At 43.3% G+C, this 27527-nt stretch overlaps 1 protein-coding gene across 3 annotated transcripts in view; it reads right to left on the reverse strand.

The window, feature by feature from the left end:
• The window catches only part of DSP (desmoplakin), a 48747-nt gene extending 22150 nt beyond the window's left edge, over positions 1-26597 (reverse strand). For 2 of the 3 annotated variants that reach the window (XM_081014572.1, XM_081014571.1), the window contains exons 1-9: positions 25928-26596; positions 9464-9566; positions 7353-7501; positions 6358-6529; positions 2943-3071; positions 2144-2194; positions 1250-1411; positions 607-711; positions 52-147 (exon numbers count right to left, since the gene is read on the reverse strand). In XM_081014572.1, coding sequence (XP_080870698.1) covers positions 52-147; positions 607-711; positions 1250-1411; positions 2144-2194; positions 2943-3071; positions 6358-6529; positions 7353-7501; positions 9464-9566; positions 25928-26148 — 1188 coding nt within the window. In that variant the 5' untranslated portion in view covers positions 26149-26596. Of the gene's footprint in view, positions 1-51; positions 148-606; positions 712-1249; positions 1412-2143; positions 2195-2942; positions 3072-6357; positions 6530-7352; positions 7502-9463; positions 9567-25927 lie in introns of all 3 variants that reach the window. The other variant, XM_081014570.1, reaches the window with a different exon arrangement.
• Between the last annotated feature and the right edge of the window lie 930 nt (positions 26598-27527).

The following is a 27527-nucleotide window of genomic DNA, read 5'->3' on the forward strand; positions in this document are numbered from 1 at the left end:
AATGCTGTTGCTTGGGATTCAACTTCTAATATCCGTTATGACTGCACACACCTGAAAGTATGCTGCATTCTCCTTGAGATGAACATCAATGCACTTGGTGATCTGGAGAATCCAGCTCCACTGAGTTTGCAGTGTATCCATGTAGGCCTATACATTTAAAGAGTAAATAAATCACAGTTCATCCTCCATTCATTCATTTCTTTTACCTAGCTAGCAACGACACCTCTCAAAACTTCCTAAAACAGCTTTGGAGGGAGGAAGAGGCGATAAACAGGACTTGGCTTAAAGGAACTGGACTTGCTTAAAGGAAAACTTACAGGAAAACTTGGCCCTCCACTTCAAACACCAAAAGAGGCCCATCACTAAGCGCAGTTGTAAACCAGGGTTATAAAACGGTCACTCACACAACCAGAGCAACCAGTCTTTGATCAGCATGCAGGTCGTCCTACATTGTTTCTAACACTGACTCTTGTTGATCAACCAAAAATTGGTCAGGGTTCAAGGTTCAAGATCTGATTTGCAGTACCTTTCACTTCTGTGGAACCTTTGTATCTCACCCTCCAGAAAAAAAGAGCAGAGCAAGATCGTAGGAAGTTTAAGATATACCTCGATTTTGTCTGAGGCAGGATGCTGGTTGACCACCAGTTGGTCACATTCTTGCTTCAGTTTGTTGAGTTCTTTTTCCTTAACTTCCAGTTGGCTCATGCGTTTCTTTAAACAGAAAAGGAACAAGCATTAAGGCCAACCTTAAAATAATAATGACACTAAAAGTTCAATGCATATAAGGTCGTATCACCAGCATATAGTAAGATTAGTGGCTTTGTAACTGAGTGAAGCTAAACTAGTCAATCCCATTAATTTCAATGGGACTAATACAATCAAGCGTATTTATATTGTGGCATGTTTATAGGCCTGCAAACCTTCCAGGCTTAATTTGTGCTATATATTAGCAAGAACAGCCTTACTGAATCAAGCACCCAAAAGATCCTTCGTAACTTTTTCCTACCACACAAAGTATTATCATCATCACTGATTCATTAATTGCCTTCTGAACAACTGTCTCAAGGAGAATTACACCGAAGATAATTAAAAACAGTTCAAACCCCAGGCCAGAAAATATAATTTTTAAAAAAGACTGAAACTGTAACAAGGTAGGCACTCATGATAAATTTTATTTTATTTATTACATTTATGGTAATGATCCAGCTGGGAAAGCCGGTCGGAACAAAGATGTCTTAGTGTAACTTACAGAGAAGGCCTCCTGCTTCCGGGCAATATCGGTGTTCCTGTCACTCCAGTCGTAGAGAAGCTCCTCCTCCTCACAGTCATTGATCCACATGATTTCTCTGCTAGTGGCCTGGATGATGTTTTGCAGCTGGCGCAACTGATCCATTCTTTCAAAGGAGAATCTCTACAAAACATCAAAGTAATGAGCTTCAGACTTAAGGATCAAAGCTTATTGTGCAAACAAAACTGTGGAACAAAACAGAGGGATCAAGTCAGAGCTCTGGAAAGCAAATGGCTACACACCCAACACTCTTTTGCCCCCATTTGGGCTGGGGATACTTTGCACTTTAAAAAAAAGAAAGAGGGGAAATCTGTATTCTGCTTCATGACAACATTTTTTTAAAATGCAAATGCAGTTGTACCTTGGATCTCAAATGACTTGGCTCCCTTACAAATCGGCTCCTGAACGGTTGAAACCCGGAATTGAGTGTTCTGGTTTTCCAACATTCTTTTGGGAGTCGAACGTCTGAGGCAGCTTCTGATTGGCTGCAGGAGCTTCCTGCAGCCAATTAGAAGCCGCACTTTGGTTTCCGAACATTTTGGAAGTCGAATGGACTTCCAGAACAGATTCCGTTCAACTTCCAAGGTACGACTGTAATGGACAAGGGTAAGTTGCCATGCAGAGATACTTCAGCAAGTATTGCCCACAAGTTTCTAGATGCAACTTTATTATTAAGGATTAATTGTTGAAATAAAAACTAAGAACAGTCAAGTTCCACCATGACTGGGCTGAACCTGCACTTTTCATCCTTGTGGGATCCATAGTTGTCTTCCCTGACTCATAGGATGCTCCACTGCTAAGAAGGCAAAGCACACATAACAAGGCCTTCGGAAATTCAGTTGTTCTTTAGCTTACCAGAAGATATTCATATTCCTCCTCCAGCTGATGAACAGCAGCCTTCTCACGCTGCGGACAAAAGAATAAAAAGAATAAAGATCTTCTACAGCTTACAAATTTGACCCATTTACCAAGGGGGCCTCTGCAGAAACAAAATTTAAGATGGAATAATTTGTAAAGTCAGTTTCCTAGGGAGCCTCTTTATATCACAAATAGCCACAATCAAAGGCCACATGCCTCAGCAAGAAGGGGCAAGGGAATGCTGGCAACCAAAGGACAAGCAGAAGCGGCAAAGGAGGCCGTGTTGGGGCTTGACGCCAACCTGAATGGGAAACACAGGATGCTTTAGATCAGGGATGGGGAACCTGCGACACTCCAGGTGTTGAAGGACTCCATCTTCCATCTTCCCTCACTACTGGCCATGCTGGTTGGAGCCAATGCGAGCTGAATTTCAACAACATCTGGAGAACAACAGGGTCCCCAACCCAGGAAGTGTCCATAAGATAACAGAGGCAGAAAGAGTGTAGAAAGGAGTGGGTGTAGATACTTAAATATTTTGATAGAATACCAAAATGTGTAATGGAGGCCCCTAGATACATTGCTGCTGACCCCAAGTTAGACTCATTTACAACCACACAAAGTGTGTTTGGGGGGGGGGGGAGAATGCTCTTTCATGCACCAATACTTCTGAATAAGCAAAACACAGCAGTGCTAAAACAGGGCTCTTTCAAATATTTCACCAGATGTGAAACCGCCAGTTAGCAATTTAAAACAGGCAGTGATGCAAAAAATCAAGGAAGCAGAATCAGTATCTTACCAGGTCGGTTTTGACTTTGTCCAAGTGCCAGCGATAGTCTCCAATGGAATTATGGAATCTCCTGTGGTCGGCAATTTGTTGCTCAATAGCTGCCGCATCAAATCCCCATTTTACTAACTCCATTTCAGACTGAAAGGAAGAATGTGCATCTTCTTTAGTGGTTTATTTATATAGGTGCCAATGTGAAGCAAAATTAAAACAATGGTGCACAAGCAAAGGTATATAGAGCTGCTTTGCAAGGAAGACATGGTTCGGCAGCTACCAGGTGGTTATCCTTGCTTGGGACAGAGTTGCTTGGGGTTACTATTTCACAGGAGTCGTGCAAATCGGAAAAGACTAAAGCCTTCCCCAATGTCCCTTTCTGCTCTGCAAAGCAGGGGAGAAGGTAACAGAATAAAACTACCTTAGGTGCCACAGTAGAACAGGCACCAAAGAACTTCAGAAGGCATCTACAGGTAGCTATAGACCAGCAGGAGCCAAGTTACCATGCCACCTTTTTACAGGGAAGATTAATTTCCACCCAGCCACCCTTTCCAGCCACGTTAGTGAAGCAATCACCTAAATACTATTAAATTTGTGCACCATGTCTTGTTGCTCTGCAGCCCTCAGCTCCACGCACACCATGACAAAAAAACTTTCATATTTTCTAAATGGTAAAGTTGAGAAAGTCTGTAATAATTGGAACTTGAAACTAGCTCTTGCTACACACACACACACACACACACACACACAGAGTCCTTGCTAGCATGTGTTACCATTGCTTTTAACATGTGAAAATTAAGATGACCAGCCAATATGTAAGTACTGATAACATGTGAAGTACCGTATTTTTTGCACCATAACTCACTTTTTTCCTCCTAGAAAGTAAGGGGAAATGTCTGTGCGTGTTATGGAGGGAATGCCTACAGGTGGTGGTGGGGATCTGCTGCAGTCTTGAGCAGAAGATCCATGGTTCCCCTTCCTTTCCTCCTCCCTGGCTCACTTTGAAACAGCAAAGCGGGAGAAGAGCCACTGAGTGGGGAGGAGAGAGGGACAGAGAACCTGCTTCTTTAAAGGAGCAAAGCTCCTTCTTTTAAGGAGTAAGCGGCTCCTGTCCAGTTGGTTCCTTTAAAGCAAGCAGGCTCTCTGTCCCTCTCTCCTCCCCACTCAGCTCGCTACATAGCAGCAAAGTTTTTCAGCTCGCTAAGCCGGGGATGAGCGGGGAGGAGGAAGAAAAGCAGAGCCTGCTTGCTTTAAAGGAGCAAAGCGGTAGAGGAGAGGAGCCTTCTCCCCTTAAACCCCTCTTCTGCATTATTAGCAGCATCCTTCTCCACACACCCCATGCACGCTCCTTGTCCCTTGAGTGCTTTTCCTTCCCTCCCCACTTAAAACGTGGTTACAAAGCACGAATCCACATGGATCCTCAGGATTTTTGCACTGGGTCACCCCAAATTCACCATCAGATCACATAGCATGTCCATGGCTACATCTTGCACCAAAAAAATCATGCACCCACTGTTGCCTGGGGCCGCAGTGGTGCAAAATCATGGTTACAAAGCATGGATCCACATGGATCCTCAGGATTTTTGCATTGGGCTACTCCAAACTCACTGTCAGATCACATGTCTGTGGCCACAGCATGAACCACAAAAATCATACATCCACTGTTTCGTTTAGAATGTTTTTTTTCTTGTTTTCCTCCTCTAAAAACTATGTGCATGTTATAGAGCGAAAAATACAGTATTAAGACGTGTGCCCTATCCCATTCTTTCATATGCCAACTCTTTCAGATTCCCATTTTGCAGACAGTGGACTGAGGAAGGGAGACACTAAACAGCCTTGGGCAAGAAAGTCACTTGGGAGAGCTGAGCTGTGTTTCAGAAAATGCTCTGCCCATTTGAATGGTGTAGGATATTTCTCTTCTACCTTCAAAATCAGGTATCAGCTGCTGGTTTTTTTAAAAGAACTAATTATGATTCAGCACAGCAATAACGCTACCACAGACACCACCCTGAGCCACACCTGTGCTTAAGCGAAGCTGGAATGGCTCCAGCAAGCGAAGCCATTTTAGGCTGTCGGCCATCTGAAAAAAAGAACTTTATTCCTTCTTTTTTTCAGCTTGCTGTGAGCCAAAGCCATCAAAGCAGCAGCAAGAATGAACATTTGTCAATGCGTGTGAACAAAAAAAGTGACTCATTTCCAGCTCCCGGCCCCACCAGAGAAACCCAGCCCAGGTCCGAAGCCCACGGCTTTCCTATCTCCAAAACGACAGGGAAGTAAAACAAAAGCTACCGGCAGGGCTTCCCTACGTATCACATTTCTTTGGCATGCTGTAACTTGGGCTCTGCAGACAGAATGCAAAGCCAGAGAAGGTCAAGGTAAGATAAGAAAGTTGGAAGGCAACTAGGTAAGGAAGCCTATTCACATCGGGCTGACAACACGGCAGGTATTTGGGGAGGGACTTAAAAGGGGGCCCCCCCTCCCCTTCTGTACCTGCAGAGTATGTAGCAATAGTGTGATTGTGTGTGTCATCCTCTCCTGCTTCCTGCCCCATGCAGGTGACGTTGCTTTGTTTGGAAAGAGCATTTCACATTTATGGTAGGTAAACGGTGACCATAGTTGGACTCTGGCACAGCTGAAATGCTGCAAGGGCTTCCTAGGCGGCAGCGGCTGCTATAGGAGGGGTGCCTGTTCCCTTGCAGAACAGGTAGGGAAATTACGCGGCCATTCAAACAGTCATCTTAAAGAAGCCACTCCATAAAAATCAACTGCAAGCCCCTTTAGCAAATGCCTTATTGCCATATCTGCAGGTCTCTTGTTTTCATTTCCATTTTCTAATTTGCCAGCCACATGAGATCTTTCATTCGTTTCTTTTTCTGTCCTCCGTATTCTTTTTTTCTTCTTCAGTTATTGTCTGAACCATTATTTTTCCCCACCCCTTTCCTTTATGCAGAAATAGGATGACTGTAGCAATGCACTGTGTACATAGAGTTAATCTTTGCCGTGCTTGGGTGAATGTTATGAGCTTGCAGTAGGTGCGTCCAGAAGGTTCTAAAACAACACAGACTCAAGAGAAAGGGGCTGGCTTACTTTCCCTTAACTCCTGCTGATATTTTATTTTGAGGCTGCAAAGTGCCGTGCCCAGGAGCAGACAATGGGAAGGGGACTGCCTCTCAGCAGTCCTGTCGCTGTGGCTTACCGGGAGGGACACCTTGGCAGGAGCACTGAATTGACTCTGTCACTGCGTCTACACTGCACCAATCTCCCCACCTCACCCTTCCCAGCAAGCCACAGTAACGTCGGCGACGGGAAACCAGGGAGACACCCCTGCCACTCCCTGAATTGTCAGGACAAGAACTGGCTGGTGTGGTGTTGGAGGGGAGAAAAATGCAGTTCCATTTTCTCAACAAAAGCCAGAACACGAAGCATGCTTTACCTTCTGCTGCCTCATCCAGTTCAGACATTCTGTGGTGCAACGCCTGGTGTATTCATCCCATCCCGATCCACTCTGGGAGGTAAACGCACCACCTTTGGAACTAGCCCTACGGGCACGAGGTACACTGATCGCTTTGTAGAGGGCGCGCATCTGCTCTTGAAGCTGAAGCAATCTGAAAGGATAACGATGGAGAACAACGTCAAGGGGCTATAAGACGAAAGAGATGGAGCAGAGGAGGAGGGGGAATACATTTGCAGGCTCTGAGCCACCATAAGCCTGTAATGAAAAATATGGGATAAAGTCCTCCATTTCCCCCCAGCACTATAAACTTACTAGGTAACATCCAGTAATAGCAGTGGTGGAATATGGGGATAATGCACTAGATGCCTGATCCACTAAGATTGTTCACTGCAGTTTTGTTTTGGTTTTGGACTTTTTAAAGACAAATAAATAAGTGCAATGAAGGTGGCATTCCTGGCTTGAAAACAATAAGAATGGAAGGGGGAAATCCATGCTTTGTGTTCCACAGAATGAAATAGTATTAAAAATTCAAGGTACACAGTCTCATTAGATGAGAAAGAGTCCTGGAGGAGGAGGAGGAGGAGGAGGAGGAGGAGGAGGAGGAGAATTTTATTATTTATACCTCGCCCATCTGGCTGGGTTTCCCCAGCTACTCTGGGAGGCTTCCAGAACATAAAAAGCACAATAAAACATCAAACATTGAAAATTTCCCAATACAGGTATGCAGCACCACTATTTACTGTAGTACTGAATGGCTTACCATTTGGTACGTCTGACGAAACGGAGCACTTGACTCCACAAGAGCACATACCTGGTACAAACCTCCTCGTATAATTCATGGGCATCTATTCATTGATTCAATACGAGGCAGAGTCAAGCGCCTGTACTATGCTAAGTGTAAACTGAGGCAAGCCCACATATAATAACTAGAAGTCTGTGGGGGAAAGCCAGGAGACAAAAACAGAATGTGGTACCTTTTCTGGTACAGCTCACAGGGCTGCCCCATTTGCCTCATCTCTCTGATCAGCCCATCGAGGATGTCCATGTGCTCATTTGCCTGAGCAAAGCACTCCTCCAGCTCTCGGTTCCTGCTAATCTGGATACCATCCCCATACTTCAGCTCCTAAGTGAAAGGAAACAAACAAAAAATCACCATATTTGGTTCAAAAGCCCCACCACCACCACAAAAATAATGTGATAGTAGGAGGAAACGTGTGTAGGATGTTCTAAACTCCAGATTTTTTTAATGCTGCAAGTTTTCTGTCGGTAATGCACTGAAACCCATGAAACAGCTAATATTTGAAATATATGTGGCGTATTATTTATCGTTGCTGTTATCCATTATCATTATCATTACACCTAAACTACACCAGGTACAGAAACAAGTGACAAGCGTGGTCTAAAGAAGGATCTGCTGGGTACAATCTCCTGGGAAGCTGTCCTGTGTGAGCCACTCAGGTGCTTGGGAGCTTTTGCCCATTAACTCTTGGTTCATTCCTGCCTTCCTTTCAACACCAGGATGGTAGCACTGTAGGGAAACGCCATTTGTTAAAGGCCTAGCAACATCTGAGGCTAGGAAGGAGAATGAACAAATTGCACTTGCAGGTTTCATAGCAAGGCTCTGTTAAATAAGGTCTCACTTTCAGGCCAGTGGTAATAGCCGCTCAAAAGCAGCTTGGCTAAGGCAGAGCTGGATATGACCTCCTTGGAGAATTGAGGCCTATCCAAGTAGAGAGCAACTGGCCAGATGGACAAGTGGCAATCATTCCCCCTGAACAGTCACCTGCAAGACTGGGCTATGTTTTATATACCAAGTCAATCCCAACCTTATTCCCTGGTAATTGGCCACTTGGATGGCCACTTCATTCCTCCTAGAATTGTTTCTGAGATTATGTTCTACCAGCTGAGAGGGCGTTTTCTTAATAGGCGTTTCTGCAAGCAACCTAGAAAGCTGTCCTAGAAACCTAGCTGTGAAAACAGTGAATCCTGAAAAAGAAGAGGCAGGGCACCAGCAGCAGAAGAGCAAGTAAGAAGGCAGACCTCAACATGGAGCTGTGATTCTGTTTATTAAACAGATGTGTGTGTATACAGGAACCAGTAGGCATTAATATGCTCTTTCTTGGGATGAACTGGGGGAGGGTGTAAATAAATGTACATGCTATTATAGTCATGCTGCCTTCTCTCTCTCTCTCTCTCTCTCTCTCTCTCTCTCTCTCTCTCATATTTGGACAGTTAGGTATGTTTTGTACAGGAAGCTGCCTTACACCAAACCATACTGTTTGTCCATCTAGTACAGCACTGCCTAATCTGATATGTATCAGCTCTCAAGGGTCTTTAGCCAAAGTCTTCTACATCTCCTGCTAGCTAATCCCTCGTAACTGGAGAGACCAAGGATTGAACCTAGAACAGCGGTTCTCAACCTATGGGTCCCCAGATGTTGTTGGACTACAACTCCCATCATCCCTGAGCTCTGGCCTTGCTAGCTAGGGGTGATGGGAGTTGTAGTTCAGCAACATCTGGGGACCCACAGGTTGAGAAAGGCTGACCTAGAACCTTTGAGTTTGCAGAGCAGGTGCTGCACCACTAAGCCACAGAACCTCTCTTCCTTCCTTCCTAATAAACCCAGGGGTCACCAACATGGGTGCAACGGAACCCTTGAAGCATCTTCTTGGTGCCTACAAAGCCCCTGAGCTCCCCGACCCCCAACTACTCCTTTGATCATAAGATCATACTTTTTCTCCTTGAACTGGAGGACGACACTCTTTCTACTCTGGTTAATTCTACTGAATTCTACCTTGGAAAAATGAAACTACGTTTGTGTGCACTTGCTCTCTTTTTCCATCTCACGAGAGTGCAGCTGATCCGGGGGAGCAGGGAAAGAAGTGACTAGAGGGACTGGCACCCACAGAACTTATTAAAAAAAACCAGAAGTGCACACAAGTCTTAAAAAGCAGGCAACCTCTGTAAGAAACTGTTCCACAGCACTTTTTTCTGAGGTCTGCATTCTCGCTTGCTCATTCAGAATGGGGAAACAGCATCTCCCAGGTTAGCATTCATATAGGTTCAGCAATGGAACAAGACTTACAGGCTGCACTATGAGTTCGGCACGCATGAGGCAATCGGAGCAATTTTGCAGGAGGTCTTGAATGGTGTTTTGACGCCTGGACATTGTGCCGGTTCCATTGTGGCTAAGGGAAGGAGAAAGAGAGGCCGAGAATTAATCACACAGATGTAATTAATCATGGATTTTAAATGCATTTCCCAAGGCAAGCAGCACACCTTATTCAAATTAAAGTGTTGTAACCTGTGCGGCTTCACAGAGATTCTCCTTGATACACTTGCCCCTCCTTTGTGTCTGTGTGTGTCACACAAAAGAGTTACAATGCTGAGTCTGCAGCCTCATAAAAACCACGGTGGGAATGTGAGCTAAGTAAAAAATAAATAAATACTGGCTTGTGGTTACCATTCTGCCAATGAAACAAACACAAGGATGAATGGTGTATGAAACAGACATTCTTAGTCTAGCCTAGAAACACACAGGAAGACCAGGACAGCCGGAATACTCAAGTGCAAAACTGCTCAGTCCATTCTCCCTTCTAACCCATCATTCTGTAAATTCCTACAGAATTATATATGACACCAGCTGTCTTCCTTCAAATCCCTCCTTCTTCTGTGAAATCTGAACCAAGATCTCATTTCAAATGAAGCCAAAGCACACACCACTGTATTTGGTTTTATACCCATCCCTTGTTATCCTTGGCCAACTCCTCTGTTACCTCCTCTCTGAACTGTCTAAATTTAGGCTAAAAGAATCTTGGGACAGGGGTTCACTTACATTACACTACAAAGCATTAAGAGCACTGATGGTGGTGATGATATGATGATAATAAATGCTCAAGCTGAAACCTGTACCTGATTTTCTGAACCTGTTATGGATATTTAACCAGACAGAGAATACAGACCTTGCTTTCTCAACCAATCTACAAAACAAGATACTATTCCAGATTCATGTATGTGGCATCTTGGTGAGGGTATTGCCAACCAGCTTTTATGTAACAGCGCCTAAGGGCCCAGGCATGACAAGGTTTTGTAATAAGAAAGAAGAAAGCCAATACATAATGTAAACTTCTGCCACTACTGAAGTTTTATCCAGAACAGTATTCCCAAGTAAACTGATCCTATCCTGAACAAGATATTCAGAAACAGTTTGGGAGCTTGGGATTATATACGTCCAAGGAGAAGGGATCAGAGTGGATTCAGAAAGCCTGTTTGGAACCCAATAATGTGGTTCTTTCCATTTGAGCTCAAAACACATTCAGTATAATCAGAGGAATTCCGTACCCAAGACTTAATCTGTCTTTTCAGACACAATGATTCCATTGTGGTAACAGTCCAAGAGAACCATCTTTTGGAATTCTGTATTGTCAACTGGAAGACTGAGCTGGGATAGCTCCGTCAATAGAGCAGGAGACTCTTAATCTCAGGTTCATGTGTTTGAGCCCCACGCTGGGCAAGAGAATCCAGCACTGCTGCAGGGAGTGGGACTAAATATCTCTTCAATTCTATTATTCTATTACTTTCAAGGCAGAAAAATACATTCTGGAAATCGTGCTTCTAACAGGAACAGCTTAGTAATGTAGTCTGCTTAGAAAATCTCCTTTTATGTAGGTAAAATGTACCAGTACAGTAGAGAAGATACTACTAGCTTTGGATAACTTGTTTTTAAAAATGTATGCTACCAGGTTGGGAAACCTCTGGCTTGTTGAATGTAGCCCACCAGGCCATTTCCCCCAAACACCCACCAGCTGATGTCACTGGTTCTGTCAGCTGATGGGTGGAAGGATAGGGTTTACTCCTTCACTCCTCTGTCCCCAGCAGCGAACAGGATCACAAAGCCTAGACAACAGGATTTCATCTTTGGTCATCAACCGATGAGCAGAGATTAAAGTCCCTTGCCTACTTATTTTAGGGGCAGCACAAAGTGCATTTTGAAACAACCTCCCTGTTAAAGGAAGAGGTGTTCTGCTTCAAAGGCCACTTTATATATAATATACACAAAGGATAGCTGTGTGAGAGAGGCTGCTTTGCAAGTGTTTGGTCATGCTGCGTTCAGCCACAGGTGCAAGCCTGCACTAGTTGTCTATGGGTGAGGTGCTGCAAACTAGGAGCCACACCTCGCTGGTGGCATCAGAGCTCTCCCAACAAGCTCAGGCATTTCCCAAATCGAAGCACCTCTATTAAAACAGATACTTTAGTAAACCAACAAACTTCCAAGCTTAATCCAGCTGGCTAAGTACATTCCCTTGTACTGATTATTTTCTGCAGCGTAAGCTAAATTCTATCCTGTGCACTCAGATTCAAGAGCTCTCTCGTAACAACAATAACAATAATAATAATTTAACGAGTGAATTATTACAGTCAGCATGTGTATTGCTCACCTAGTGACTTCAATGCGATTATGGATTTACATGCAAGTTCATAAAGCAATGAATTAAACATCAAGTGACAACTGGATATGCAAAACAGCCACTGCAGTTCAAATGCACAATACTTTTAATATCTGCCAAACTTTGCAGCCTCTAAATGACTTTCTTCGTATGACAGCAAGGGCTACCCCTCCAAATTTAAAGTAGGCTCTTATGTATGATCGAACGAAGTAAAGGAGTAGGAAAAAAGAAACAGAAATTAAGTGAGGCATGTTCATTAATTTCAACAGGTCTACTCTAACCAGGGTGGATAAAAATCATTGATTTTCTAAAAAAAATAAAAAATCAAATTTTAAAAAGAAGTTTAAATCAGTTTTGATTTAAATTGGATTTTTTGATTTAAATCGGATTTTAAAATAAAATGCTTTTGGAGCAAAAATATTTCTAAAGATAGTTTTCTATTTAAGTTACATTATAGTCCAAAGGCTATTCATCAGGAAATAAGGATTTGTTTTAAGTTTTTCATGTGTACTAAAACTCAGTCTGTTTTTTTAAAAAAAAAACATTTAACCACATCAGTTAACAAACATTGATACATATGCTACAATGTTATTGTTTTAGTTAAATACATTGTTTAAATTATTATTAAATTATTAAGGAAATGATTATTTTTCTCCTTCCAATAAAGTACAACAGAAAAGTTGTCCAAATATAAACAGTTAACTTATTAAACCTCACAATAATTTCATAATTATCTGTCAATGTATTTCTAATAGTATAACCAAATCAGTAATTTTTGATATAACTGTAAAAACTACTCTGAAAATTTCAAAAATGAAACATTCATCTGGTTGTAATTATTAAGATTATACCAGCAAGAATGAGTCTTTCTGTAAAATAAATTGATTTAAATCAAGTCTTACTGACTAGTGATTTAAATCAAGTCTTACTGACTAGTGACTTAAATCGTGATTTAAATCAAATCCACCCTGACTCTGACTACAACTAGCATTGAGTGCAACCCAAAATCATTTTCACGTGCTGTTACACGTGCATATGTGATTCAGTCTTGAACTTGGAAATATGTTTATAGTCACTTTTCCCAAGGCCTGGCTCTTCTACATCAGTTTTGCACTGTGACCATTTCAGCGGGATGACCATTTCAGTTACCAGTGGAACTCTAGCATTTACTATGTTGCTGTGGGGGTATTTTTCAATAGATTTCTCTCATGTGGCAAGTTCCAGATTTAAGCACACATGGGTGTGCGCAAATGAAACCCGCGACACAGAGAACTGATACAGCAAAGTCACTACATAAAAAAGGGGGGTGAATCATATGAAAAGAACTGTGTTCTAAGCTACTGTCACAGATGCCAGTGGTACTGCTTGCTTTCAGACATAGTAATAAACTACAGGAAAAAACATTCGAGAGCCCCAGGCTAGCACAGGCCTCCCCCCCTTCCTCCTCTGGTACAACCATGAAGCGATAGAAGCTTCCACTTGCATTTTTTATTAAACACAATTTGTCATAATGTTCAAATCCGGAGAAAATCTGGTTTGCTGAAACACGTCAATTCACATCTTGGACAACAAAGCTGCCAAGTTTCAACAAACCATAGTTTTGAATGACGGACTTTTACGGTTTGGATGAAACACTAAACTGCAGCTAATCAAATACACAAGTGAAAGCTTCTGATCTCCTCTCAGCTGGAAGAGAGAAAAGGGGAGGAGTACATTTATTTGAAGTTCACAGCAGCTTATTTCTGTTGCCACAGTTAGCCATTATTGTACATTTGTACCTTGGTTCTCGAACGTCTTAAGACTCAAACTTTTTGCCTCCCGAACGCCGCAAACTTGGAAATGAGTGTTCTGGTTTGCAAACATTTTTGGAAGCTGAGTGTCCGACGCAGCTTCCGATTGAGTGCAGGAACATTTTTGGAAGTCGAACAGACTTCTGGAACGGATTCCTTTTGAGAACCAAGGTATGACTGCAATTCCAAAGCCACTATGAGTCTGTTGGGTGTGTGAGTGTGCACTGGTTGTTTCCAAAACTAGCCAGCATAGATTGTAAAATCAAGTATGGACATAGAATCATAGAATTGGAAGAGACCACAAGGGCCATCGAGTCCAACCCCCTGCCAAGCAGGAAACACCATCAGAGCACTCCTGACATATGGTTGTCAAGCCTCTGCTTAAAGACCTCCAAAGAAGGAGACTCCACCACACTCCTTGGCAGCAAATTCCACTGTCGAACAGTTCTTACTGTCAGGAAGTTCTTCCTAATGTTTAGGTGGAATCTTCTTTCTTGTAGTTTGGATCCATTGCTCCATGTCCGCTTCTCTGGAGCAGCAGAAAACAACCTTTCTCCCTCCTCTATGTGACATCCTTTTATATATTTGAACATGGCTATCATATCACCCCTTAACCTCCTCTTCTCCAGGCTAAACATGCCCAGCTCCCTTAGCCGCTCCTCATAAGGCATCGTTTCCAGGCCTTTGACCATTTTAGTTGCCCTCCTCTGGACACGTTCCAGTTTGTCAGTGTCCTTCTTGAACTGTGGTGCCCAGAACTGGACACAGTACTCCAGGTGAGGTCTGACCAGAGCAGAATACAGTGGCACTATTACTTCCCTTGATCTAGATGCTATACTCCTATTGATGCAGCCCAGAATTGCATTGGCTTTTTTAGCTGCCGCGTCACACTGTTGGCTCATGTCAAGTTTGTGGTCAACCAAGACTCCTAGATCCTTTTCACATGTACTGCTCTCAAGCCAGGTGTCACCCATCTTGTATTTGTGCCTCTCATTTTTTTTTTGCCCAAGTGCAATACTTTACATTTCTCCCTGTTAAAATTCATCTTGTTTGTTTTGGCCCAGTTCTCTAATCTGTCAAGGTCGTTTTGAAGTGTGATCCTGTCCTCTGGGGTGTTAGCCACCCCTCCCAGTTTGGTGTCATCTGCAAATTTGATCAGGATGCCCTTGAGTCCATCATCCAAGTCGTTGAGAAAGATGTTGAATAAGACCGGGCCCAAGACAGAACCCTGTGGCACCCCACTAGTCAGTCTTCTCCAGGATGAAGAGGAACCATTGATGAGCACCCTTTGGGTTCGGTCAGTCAGCCAGTTACAAATCCACTGAGTGGTAGCATAGTCAAGACCGCATTTTACCAGCTTCTTTACAAGAATATCATGGGGCACCATAAATAAGGTTGGGGAAAGGTGAATAGGTGATGTTTGAGCAACTGCTAGGTTTGACACTTGCACTCAGACTTCGAAATTAGCATTTTGCGCCTAAAGATTCTCCATTTGCGAGCACCTCAAAAAGTCTGGGTGCCATTTTTTGCACCTGGCTAGCACTCAAGGATTACTGAAACGTATGTGCTTCGAAGTCTCAAATGTTAAGGATAGACAACATGTTAAAGAGTTCAACAATAAAGAGCAGAGTGTTGTGAAAACTGAAGCATTTGCCAATATTTTTATTGTAAACACCAAATTTCTGCTAAAACGCTAACAGTTTCTGCTAAAAAGGTGATATTAACAAGGTGTTGCTTACGTGAATTGCGTACTATTTTTTCTAACATTGCTGCATTGCTGCCGTGCAGGATGCCAGAAAAAGGAACCAAACTCAGAAACGACATATTCAAGCAGGGTTCCTAAATCTTCCAGATTCTTCTTTTGGAACTGGGTGTCGTGGCTTCACCTGTTCCATGCATGGCATTGTAAGATGCCAGGTGAAGCACAGGTGGGCATGGCTCTGTCAAGTCCGCCTTCCAGGCCAAATGGAGAAGACTTCTAAGGAGAAACATGGCACCTATGTGACCTCGTGTACGCAGAGTTCCTGTTGATGCCTTCTCCAGTCTATATGCTTCTCATGCCCATCCTCCCACTTTAGACAAAGCCCTTGAAGTAGGCAGAAGAGAAAAAGCAGAGAGGTGGACCCCCAAAGCAGTCTGTGAACCCCCAAAGAAGTAGAAGCAGCCACCTATTTTCTCCCATGAAAACGTAAACTCTACCAGCATCCATAATGCACCTTGATGCCACTGTGAGCCATAAAGTGAAGTTTATAGGCATGCCTCCTAAAGGGTAGGTAGAACTCAATCAAGGGGTGACAGGAGGCTTTGCGAGTAGATTGCTCACAGTTATTGTTGAGGAAATTGTGTTCCCTCCAGCTCAGAGCAAGGGCATTATAGGAAGGACCACCTATATTTGTTGATCCAGCACTCAGATAAGAGACTGGCGTTTGTTGGCCCAGAATTCAGGTAAGGGACTGGAAGAAGGCAAAGGAAGCTTTCGATTCATTTTGTGTACGTCCCCTCCTTGAATGAACAGAGGAGCCAACAATATCCTGCACTGTGGGGGGAAGAGAGAGTAAATGAAACATTTCTGCTGAAATAATGAAAATATTCATTTCCTACCATTCTCCCTGCATGCGTTTTTGAACTGCTAGGTGTCATTTTTTGTTTGCAAATCAACAACTTTTGCATACTTTCAGCAACAGCCACCTGTCAGATTTTTCATGTCCCCCTTTGTAAACAGTCCATGCACCCCAAGTGTCACAGAGAAAGAATATCACCCAAAAAAGGACTGTTTTTTGCTCCGTACTTGGGCCTAGCTCAGCAAAGTGCTTTGGGCTTACTGCATGAGGCAGCTAACATGAGTGTGCATAGCCCAATTCATTCAGCTGTATGTACAGAAGTTGTCCAACTTGTATGGAAAGGTCAGAGCAAAGTGTGCGCATGTGAGAATGCATGCCCAGGTATGCACAGATGTGATACAGTTGCTCCACCCTGAGTGGAGTCCGTTTGAGTTTGAGGTAAATGGGAATAGGACTCCTCTCATTTTTTACGCTTTCACACAAAGGCTGATCACTAGCTGGCCCTAATTATTATTATTATTTAGATTGTAAACTCTTAAATGGCTGCCTATGAGCCCTACCCAGACACACACCCTTCCTTGGATGTGGGTGGGGTGGGCAGACAACTCTACACCACCCTAGGAAGAAACCTCAGGGAAGTAGTACTCAGGTGGGGCCCCACAAGCAAAACTCTTGACTACTATTAAATTTTAGGAATGGTTAAAAACTACTTTTAAGTGTTGCTTTTAGATAAGCTACGTGTGTGTGTGTGTGTGCACGTGCATAACAAGAATTAGTTGCAACTTCTTATTGCTCATATTTAAATAATTAAGCAATTCTCCCATGTGAAAAAAGGAACTGTGCTTTCTATTTTCACCTCCCAACCAACGTGTCTGAACAAGCATGGGATTACAATGAAAGGCACCCTGGATAAAAGAAGTCAGATGCAAAGGCGGGGAGGGGGAATACAGTATGCCATGATTAAATCATTGAAGGACTTTGTACAGTCACTGATGCATCACTTGGAGATAATGCAGGCAACAGTAACTTCTGACATTAATTACACATGGTAACCCTTAAAGAAATAATGTAGCCTACGAGGCGTAGAGAAAAAGGGAGTTAAGCAGTTATTATGTGCATTAATTTTTCTGTATATTGATGCAACGTATTACCACGGTCTTAAGGTGGGTAAATATATGAGATCAGAGGTACAGAACATTTCAGGAGATGCTCTAATTTCAAAATGAATAGAAAGCGCTGGGGGAAATGCCATGGATCACTGAGGACAGGACTCCTCACTGTCAAGTGTATCATACAATGTGCTCTGTCCCACTGCGGGGCTCTCTAAGGCAGGCACAGGAAAACTCAGCCCTCCAGGTGTTTGGGACTACAATTTCCATCAACCCTAGCTAACAGGACCAGTGGTCAGGGATGATGGGAACTGTAGTCCCAAACATCTGGAGGGCCGGAGTTTGCCTATGCCTGCTCTAAGGTCTGCCAAGATTCTCTTCTAAAGTACCTGTCAGACACATCTGATTAAAAATTATCTACTGGTGGAGATGTTCTGAAAGAGTCCCAGTTATCAATTGTTCACACAGCCATGATCCATCACATTCTTCTTATCCTTTTTTAAATCCCAAAGCGACCTTAAACATACACAACTGTGAACTTCACTGCCAACAAGATTGGATACTCCCCCACCGAAAAGATTAAACCCCTGTATAAAAATTTGTTGGCATTTACAACTGTGGTTGAATGCAACTTGCACAGAAATGAAAATCAAGTGTAAATCTACACCATTAGTAATCACTATTTTGAAAGAGTTCACACACCCATTCCACATCAGCTGCAGAATGCTGCTATGATTAGGTTTCCACTGGTTTTGTTTCTTAAACTTTTAAAAGGTTAAATGGCACAAATAAGACGGATCCAATGTCTGTCCCTTTCAAAACTAACCCAGGAATGTGCCAAGCAGCCTGTTTGCTTGGTTTTTTTTAATAGGTTGGAGGCTATTTGGATAATTACAAATTTTATACCTTTTATACATTGTTTTTAAAAAATGAAGCAATTAATAAATTGCTCCAATAAATAAATAAATAAGGCAAACCTGTCTCTGCAATCGTAAAGAACTTTACTTCCTTTTTAAAATGCTAACAACAGCCTGAGGTCACACAAAACACTGCCCCTTCTTAGCTTTGGAGAATCGTAACAGCAAAACAAAACATTTAATCTTCCCAGGGATTATCCAGTGACGTTATCCCCCACTGTAGTTCCCTGCACTTTCCTAGCATAGTCACTCTCCAGCATTAATTCCCCTTGCTTTGTTCTCCTTAACCATGGTTCAGCATTACATGCAAACCATCGCTAACTATGGTTCCCAATTCTTTCAACCGATTCTTGAAATGAGAGTTAAAGTCGGCATGCAAGACCTTGATCAAGAAACAACCTTTTTAAGTGTTCGCCATGGTTAGCAACAGTGCGTAAGTAATACTGAATGGTGATTAAAAGGAGGATTATACAAGCCCACAACCTACTTCTGATCCATTTGCCATGGTTAAGAGAGTAGCAGACTAAAAATCTGGGCCCGAATAGGGATTTAAACACAGGACTTCTTTGTGTTGCAGCCTTTCCACTATGACACATTGGCTTCACTCCTTTAGGGCTGTGTACCCCATATCATTTGACTTAAAAGAGAATCATCACAGTTGATGACACAATATCTGGGCATCAAGCATGCTGCCTCAGCACACCCAACTTTTTGACAATGCTTCATGGGCAGCTCTCCCAGAGTCTGTGGCAAAGAGGTCTCGCCCATTTTTCTAATGAAAGGCTTATCCCTCTTGTAGTTCCTCATGACTAAAGATTCACTGTGTTGCAGCTCTTTGCTTCTAGTGGGTTTATTTTATTATTATCATTTCTCTCTCCCTCTCTTGAGCTAACCCACCTGCAATAATTAGCTATGTACAATTGAAGAGTACTTGGCAAGCAGATTCTGCTCTCTGCTTTTTATCGTGTGATCATTTCATTAGTCACGGCATATACAGGACACTCCTAACACACAACTTGGGATATCGTGATGGGGTGGCAGCCTTCCTTTATTAGCAAAGAAGAGACTTGGTGTATTTATTCACACAGGGCAGGGCTCTGAAAACGGAGACATAGGAAGATCCCAATTTCTTTTTAAAAAAATTAAGCTGCAATTCTGGTCTTTGCATGACTGTTCAGTCTGCTATTCCGACTTGCCTGTGCAAGTTACATCGGAAGGACATTTGCTATAGCAGATTCTGAAGCGGCTGTTATGATTGTTAAGTATCAATGCAGGTACCATACACTTGGAAACCTTATGCAGACCAACTTTAAAGGAAACAGTTACTGGGGGGTGGGGTATTGAATAGTGGTAACATGGTGACTGGGAGTGCGAATTGTGAGGCAGGAAATCCCCAGGTAAATATTGCCACGAACTCTCTAGGTAACCTGATGCAAGCTACTTAATAACCTTGACCTCGGTATATGTCACTGGTAGGATTTCTAAGACAACGCATGCAAATTATTCTATAAACCTCTGTACCTCCAAACAGCATGATGGAGAAAATCCCCTGGCTGAAGATGGCCATCCTGTTATAAAAGCACCAGGTAAAGAGATCAAGAAGCTACATGCTGGAATTAGGCTTGAAAATAACCTTCTGCTGGTAGCAGTAGACAGATGTTTTCAAGCCTAAATGGGGGTCTGGGGTGGTGAGGAGGAGAAGCTGTGAGAGGGATGTAGTGGTTAAGAGTTTGGACTCGAGAGACCCAGGTTCAAATTTCCACACAGCCAGCAAAATCAATAGGTGACATTAGGCCAGTTACAATCTCTTAGCTTACCTTGCAGGGTTGTAGTTAAGAGAAAATAGGTGAGTACTCTGAACTACATGGGGCAGGGCAGGATTTATTTATTTTTTAAGTACTGTACTAAGTACAGAATCATAATATTTTCAGCAGACATGTTTTATCATCATAATTATTCAATGCTCTATCACAGTGGTTCCCAAGGTTTCCCCCCCAACGTAGGCCTGGAAATTGTTGATGGTCTTAGTGGACCTCTTAATTATTACAATGGTGTGTGTCACAAATGTAATGTGCTGTGCCAGATGCTGTACATTTTTTAAAATTGTCTTTTTATTGCTCCTTGCATTTTATTGTATTGCAATTCGCATTTCATAGAATTCTAATTTTAACACCATTAAAACGCATGCAACATTAAGAAACGGAAGATGTTGCAGAGCAGAGGGGGAAATACAATTAAAAAACAATACGGACATTGAATGAGGACGTGCCACAGACTTCCTCAATGAGGCTTGTGACCCATCAATGATCCATGGACCACAATTTGGGAACCCACACTGCTCTACCACATGGTGCACCATCATTTTAATCTCATTCAGCATCACTGTTGTGGATCCTACATCAAACTGGCTAAAGATCTGAGCAAAATAAATATGTGGACCGCCTGCCCCCCGTCAACACACACCTGTACAAATAGCATAGTGCTGCGGATGTTCGTCGAGTAAATACTTGCAAAGACTGTGTGTCGACAGGAGGCAAGCACCACCCTGTAGTTACAGAAGCCAACACCACTAGAGCAGGCATAGGCAAACTCGGCCCTCCAGATGTTTTGGGACTACAACTCCCATCAGCCCTAGCTAACAGGACCAGCGGTCAGGGATGGTGGGAGTTGTAGTCCCAAAACATCTGGAGGGCCGAGATTGCCTATGCCTGCGTAAGAGGTATATAAAGACCTTTGGTTTCTCTCAAACCTACTGGGAGTAGCTTTAACTATTGTGCTCTGCAGTGTACACAATTCAAAGGGATTGCTGGTTTAAAACAGTGCTAAGGGTGTTATAAAAATTTTTTTTTAACTGAATTGCAGAAACAGGCTGGCAATTGAGGGCAGCAGTGTAATTCCCTGTCAATTGAGGTTCCACAGAAACCACCCTCTTCCTCAGTTCCCAGGGTTACAGAAGCTGGGAACATTACAGAGACAGCTTGCTCAAGCCCTCAGGGCAGGGAGAGGCTGGCAATGCTACCTGAGCAAGGTACTAGTTAATAAAATGAACAAAGGGCGACAGAATAAGCCTCGGCAGGACAGAGACTCCGCCCCAAAGGTAACTATGCTGAAACTCAGATGGAAGTATCGTCACTTTTGCATTTAAATTTCCATATTTCTCTCTCACTCACACACACAGAGAGAGCAGTATTTCTGTTTGAATGCAGTTCATAAAAAAATAATAAATGGGCTAAACGCCTGATCCTCAAGACTCATATCCGAGAAGTGTGCAAGGTTTCCGAAGTTTTTGCAGGCAAAAAGGGAACAAAGAGAAATAAAGAAAAAATGCACTGAATTCTGTGCTTAACAAGGGCCCCTCTGAAATGCTGCATGCTTTTCAGGAAAATCACTAGTTGTCGGAAGGATAGGAGTTACTGTTTTTACAGCCTTCTATTGCCTACTGCACTTCCTCTGGTACCAGGTTTACTAATCTAATCTGAACTAATTTCAGCAAGGGAACTCATGGGATGAATTCATGGATAAGCTATGCTGTCACTAAAGACAAAAGCAAGGTCTATCTTGAAACATTCTTCTGAGGTTACATAGGATAGTAATTAAATTGCTGGCAGCTTTTGCTGGGCTGACAAGGGTGTAAATCTGCCATGTAATCAGACTCCAATTTGGGCCCAGATAAGGTTTAACCTGTGAAATACAAGAAAACAAGACATTGCGAAACTTGCAATACTATGTGCAGTTCTAACTAGTAAATCACTGATTAACAAACAAGCGGGCAGCTCCTTTTGAAACAATACGGAGCCAGCATTCCTTTATTAATTTAGGCACCAAATTATACTCACAAGTAACTCAACTTTCTGTAATAAAGCTCTGCAAGATACTAAATTTGTGGAAACCAGCCCTAAACTTAGCCTCCAGTTGTGCAACAGAAAAAGTACAAAATTATATAAATAGTTTAGCATATCTACTTGTACAGCATTTTTTATACAGGGATTCAAACTAGGGTCATAATGAACCAGGAACATCTGTTGCATACCTTCAGTTAGGCTGCAGTCCTAACCATGTCAATTCAGAAGCAAGTTCTATTGGATTCAACAGAGCTTATTCCACGGTATGTGGAGTTAGGACTGAAGTCTTATTTATCAACAGGCTTGTATGGTGGCCCTGTTCAGCCACACAAGCACAAAGGAGTTGATCTGCAACAGCAGCACACTGGAAAAAATGATGGAACAGCTCAGAGCACCTTCAGTTATTCAGTCCTACACAAAAGGAAGAGTAATAATGAGATGAAGAAACATGGCTGCTAAAGTCAACCTATACTTATAGAGCCCTGAACTTTTCAACACCCATATAAGCATCATGGTATTAATTCCAATGGAGAGGAAAAGTTCCTGGAATCCTGTGTAAGGTTGCCAGGTTTAATTCCTTCAGGGCTCCTGTGCACTTAACAGCTACATGACAAGTAAAAATCCAACAGGTGAAATTAATCAGCCTGGCAAAATATTTAACCTGCTGCATTGCTGCCATTTTCCACATCCGCAAGAGTGCCTGCCCATGATCACAGATTGTACTGCATATGCTAAATACTATCTTGCCTCTGCATAGCTGTTGCTGAGCTAGCCGGTTGGGGGGGTGGCTGAATGTCCATATATATAGGGAATCCTCACGTTTTCCAAGGTCATTAAGGCTTACTTTCTAGAAGGGAAGAACTGGGCCCAGAATGCTCCAGAACTGTACCGCTAGAACTGGTGCACATACCTTATGTACTTAATATATGAACTGATTCCACTGAAGAACATTGTGTTTGTGGTGATGTAACATATGAAAGCTCTACCCATGTGTTCATTTGTGAGATTTCATTCACACGGGCACATCTCCCACTAGATGCTGCTGTTATCAAGAGAAAGGCATGATTCAATAGACTGGGAACTTAACCCCATTTATCCTCACTCAATACGTTTAACTCACTCAGTGAGTACTTTTAAGGCAGATCTCTTTCAACCTCCATTCCCCATCTGTAAAACGGGGATTAACAATTTAGGATGAATTAGGTTATGTATCCCAACTTGAAGAAGAGTTTAGGTTTCTAGCCTTAAGCAAATATATTCTGAGTGCATACCACTGAGACAACACTTCTGCTGGAGTTTTTACAAGACCCACAAATGCTGATTCGATTTGCTTCCACGCAAAAATACACTACTGCAACTGTTCTGATGTATGACGTGGTTCAAACTCGATATATTGCACATGAACAATGTATGTAAAATTTCCATTATGGTCTTTTCAGCATCAGGTGAATAATTTATTTTCCCAGGCTTTTCAATCTGAAATATAATTTTAGTCCTTTTCAGATCACTTGTACTGATGTTATCCTCTGCTGCTATAGTCTGTTTTGGATTTGTTGTCACTTTGCTTTATTGTATGTTACTGTTTTAATTTTGCTTATAAGCCTTGCAGAGAACTTTTTTGTCATTGGGTGGTATATACGGTAAATACTGCAAATAAATAGGTAATATATATATATGAAGCTGCCCTGCTAAGCTGCCTACACCCAGTTTCTCGGGAGGATGGGGGGGGGGGAGAAGCAATATAAACAAAGCAGAAGAAATAAAGTGCCAAGGGTTATGGGGCAGGGTGGGGATGAGAATGGAATGATTCTTCAAACACAGAACACATTAGGGGGACTTGAAAACAAGCACGCTGTTTTACCAGCTGCCTGTGGATACACGCCCACACAGAAAGTGCAGCCCAAGTTCCAAAAAAGTAAACAGCTGCGTTGCAAGGTGGACTGTGAACTTGTATTTTTATCATTCATGCCGACAGATCAACTTGTCCTTCGTTTCCTATAGCAGCTTATCTACATTCCTCTGGGAATTTTTACATTCCTAGAACACCACACACCAATGTGGCACCATTACTGGAATAGCTTCCAGGTGTCATTTTTACTGCACATTCATGATGATTTGAGCTCATGATGCTAATCAGAGCAGCTATATGCAACCCGGATTTGTACCTGGAAAAGTTTTGCCTTGGTCATCCTGCTTCATTTCTAGTACTTCTTCAGTAACTTTCTGCTGAAATCCCCTAATTTTGCATAGCAAAGGGAGTCCTCCCCCCACCTTTTGTGGCAATTTAGCTCCTGCTGAGAGCATTGAAGTGGAAGCATTTGAGCAAGCACTCCCAAACAACTAATAAAGTAGGATCAATCCATGAGTAGTGCCTGATGATTGTGTCAAGAGCAACAATTCAGTAGTAAAACACGGATCTGGAGGTGTCCATGGTGCAGAGGAAAAGTCCTTTCTGAGCTGTCTAACAAACTACAACCCAGATAGTAAAAAAAAAACCTGCTGAAACTCATTAAGCAAAGCAGTTGGCCTTTGTTAAAAGAAAAGGAGGAAGAAATTTCTGCGAACTTGAACTGCAAAACACATTCCTCAGAAGTTGGTAACTTCTAATCTGCAAGTAAAATGTGTGGGACGGTATCAGACTCAGTAAAAAGAGCAATGCTCAGAAGAGCACTCCCATCACAGTTAGTCCACCTCTTCCACAGCTGAACCACACCATTGAAACCACATTATGAGCCACAGTTCAAAGAAAACCAATCAAATGTAAATAATAAAGCAAGACAAAGGAATGTTTCCTATGTCAATTTTTTCCTTCTACAGAATGCACTTCCACGTTAGAAATACCACAACCTGCATGTATGAGCACCGTCGAGTCACAAATGTCTACAGCTTCCCACTACATGCATGTTTACTGAACTACACATGTGAAGGACTGCACAATTCACAAGACGCTGAGGTCAGTCACTGCTCCCTGATAAATCTGATACGTTTGTTTGGAAAACATTTGTGGCATACCTTTTGGGTGCACTTAAAAGCTTCATAGGAAATGTAATGTGTGAAGTGGTTCACAGGTGCATGTTATCTTGTAAACAGCAGTGCCTTCTGAACAGGAAAACATAACACATTTTTCTTTCTCGGGGCAATAAATTGAAAGTCTTTCTCATGGGAAAGCTAGTGACATTTAATTATCGTTCAGCAGTTGTATCACTTTAAAGAACTGGATAAGGATGAAGACGTTCTCAGCCTCGATTTTTGGCAACTCCCACTCACAAAGGAAGTCTCTTTTACTGCAAAGAATCCTTATCTGGGAAAACTTAGCTGGAACTCATCCAGGAGGTTATCAGTCAAAGGCATGTAAGAGATAAGGACAAGAGCCGCCATGAAACTTTACATTTTCAATGGGGCTGAGGTAACTGGTGGAAACCCCCGAGCATTCCTCCTCCCTACCCCCCACTTGCAAGGAGTTCTCATCAGCCCCTTCTCTCCCCTCCCCCCCGCTCTAAAATCCAACAACAAACAGTAACTGAGCCAGACTTCAAAACACAGAACCTGCAGAGAACCAGCAACAAAAAGTTCTCAACTTCGCCGCGCGCTCACTTTTCTTTTTAAAGAGGCCCCGGAGGAAATACTCCAAATGCAACCACTATCTTCTCCACCGATAAATTTAGTGCAATGTGGAAAATGGGGAGGGGCGGCATCAAATGAATGAATGGATTTATTATTCACATTCAGAGAGCTTTGATTACAATCAAGGGTGGGAACCATTCCATAAACCGCTTCGGGTTAGCAACAGCGAGCTACAAATGCGCGCCTTAACGCGTGCGTCTGTTTCCAACTGGAAAATACGAAGATCAGGATGGAAGATCTCTAGACTGGTTGCACTTACGTGTAGCCTTCCGAGCTCATGTCCCCGTAGTTTTTCTGGATGTAATACATCTTATGAGTGTGGGTATGGCTGCTTCCCCCTCCTCCTCCTCCTCCTCCTCCACCTCCGCCGCCGCTCAGCATCGCATGGTTGTTAATATCATAGCGCATATCCGGCCCGGAGTCGGTTCTGACCATCCTCCCCACCGTGTTGATCCTGGGGTGGGATCCGTTGATGCTCATCTTGGCGGCTGGGCTGGCTCAGACTTGGGTGCCTCAGAATCAGAAAAGGAAACCCACAGATGAGAGCAAAAGCATGAACTTCTCTGGCGGGCGAAAGGCTGCTCCCCTCTGGCTCGCTCGCTCTCGTGCGCTTTCTTCCCCTCCCTCCAACGCCCGGCAGCAAGCGGCCTTCGCAAGGCGCAAGTCCTCAAGGAGTTAGAACCAGGCAGGCAACCCCAAAAGCGACAGAGTCCAAAAAAAGAGAAAGCGTGCAAAGGTGGCGAGGCAAAATGGAGGTCAAAGGCCGGGGGTGGGCGTTAAAGAGGGGAAGGGGATCTGAAGGGGAAGGGAGGGGTCGAATGAAGAGCAAGGTAGGAACTTTTAAAGGAAAACAGAAAGAAAGAAAAAGAGAGAGAGGCAGGTGGTGGTGGTGCTGAGCAGCCGCGGCGGCGTCCAGGTGAGGAGGCAGCCGAAGGCGCGGCGGTACTGGAGATGGTGGCGGCGGGCGGGGACTGGGGAAGAGGAGGAGACCGGCCAGTCCCCTCCCTGCTGGCACCGGAGAGGCCAAGCCGCACCTTGGGGAATGCTTTGCTCAACTTGCAAGCCTGGGCGTGGAGCCGCCGCCGCCCTCCACCCCCCCCCCAGCCCTCGCCCGGTGACTGTGGGACACTCATAAGAGTGCTGCGTGTCGGGCCGCCCTCCCTCCTGACATCTCTCTCTCTCCGCCTTTACCTGGGCCCAACCCAGAGGCGAGGGAGCCGACGCCCGCCTCGCTCAGGCGTCCTTAGCGCGCAGGGGGAAAGGAAAGCGTCGAGGCCCGGCTGGCCCCACCCTGGGCGGCGAGGAGCCTGGGGAAAGCGCGCGGAGGGGCTGGGCTGCGCCTGGCAGCTCCGTGGGAGAAAACCTCCTTCTTTCCCGACCGGTCGGCGTAGGAAGCCAACTCCTAGGGGCCGAATGTTCGAGGGGACCGCCCCCCCCACAAAGTTTTTTTAAATTTTATTTATCCTTTTCGAATTTATACGTTTCACCGATTTTACAATCCTTTTGACATTTCAAAACTTGACTTCCTTTCCCCGCTTTCTGCGGTTCTTGAAATTTTTCATATCTTCTGCATATCCAAATTAACTTTATTTGTTCATTTATTCATCTTCTTATGAAGCTGCAGGTTATTGCAATAATCCTGCCAATGTTTTTATCTGTTTACAATTTATCTGTAAATGTTCAATAAACCATTTCCATTCTTTTATAAAAAGTTTGTTACCCTGATTTATTATTCTTCCGGCAAGTTTTGCCATTTCTGTGTATTCCATAGGTTTTCGTATCTGTTCTTCCTTTGCTGGGACTTCTTTTTCTTTCCAATTTGGGGCAAGTAACATTCTTGCCACTGTGGTCACATACAT

Source organism: Podarcis pityusensis, assembly GCF_964106645.2.
Source record: "Podarcis pityusensis genome assembly, chromosome: 7".
In the NCBI taxonomy this organism is placed as follows: domain Eukaryota; kingdom Metazoa; phylum Chordata; class Lepidosauria; order Squamata; family Lacertidae; genus Podarcis; species Podarcis pityusensis.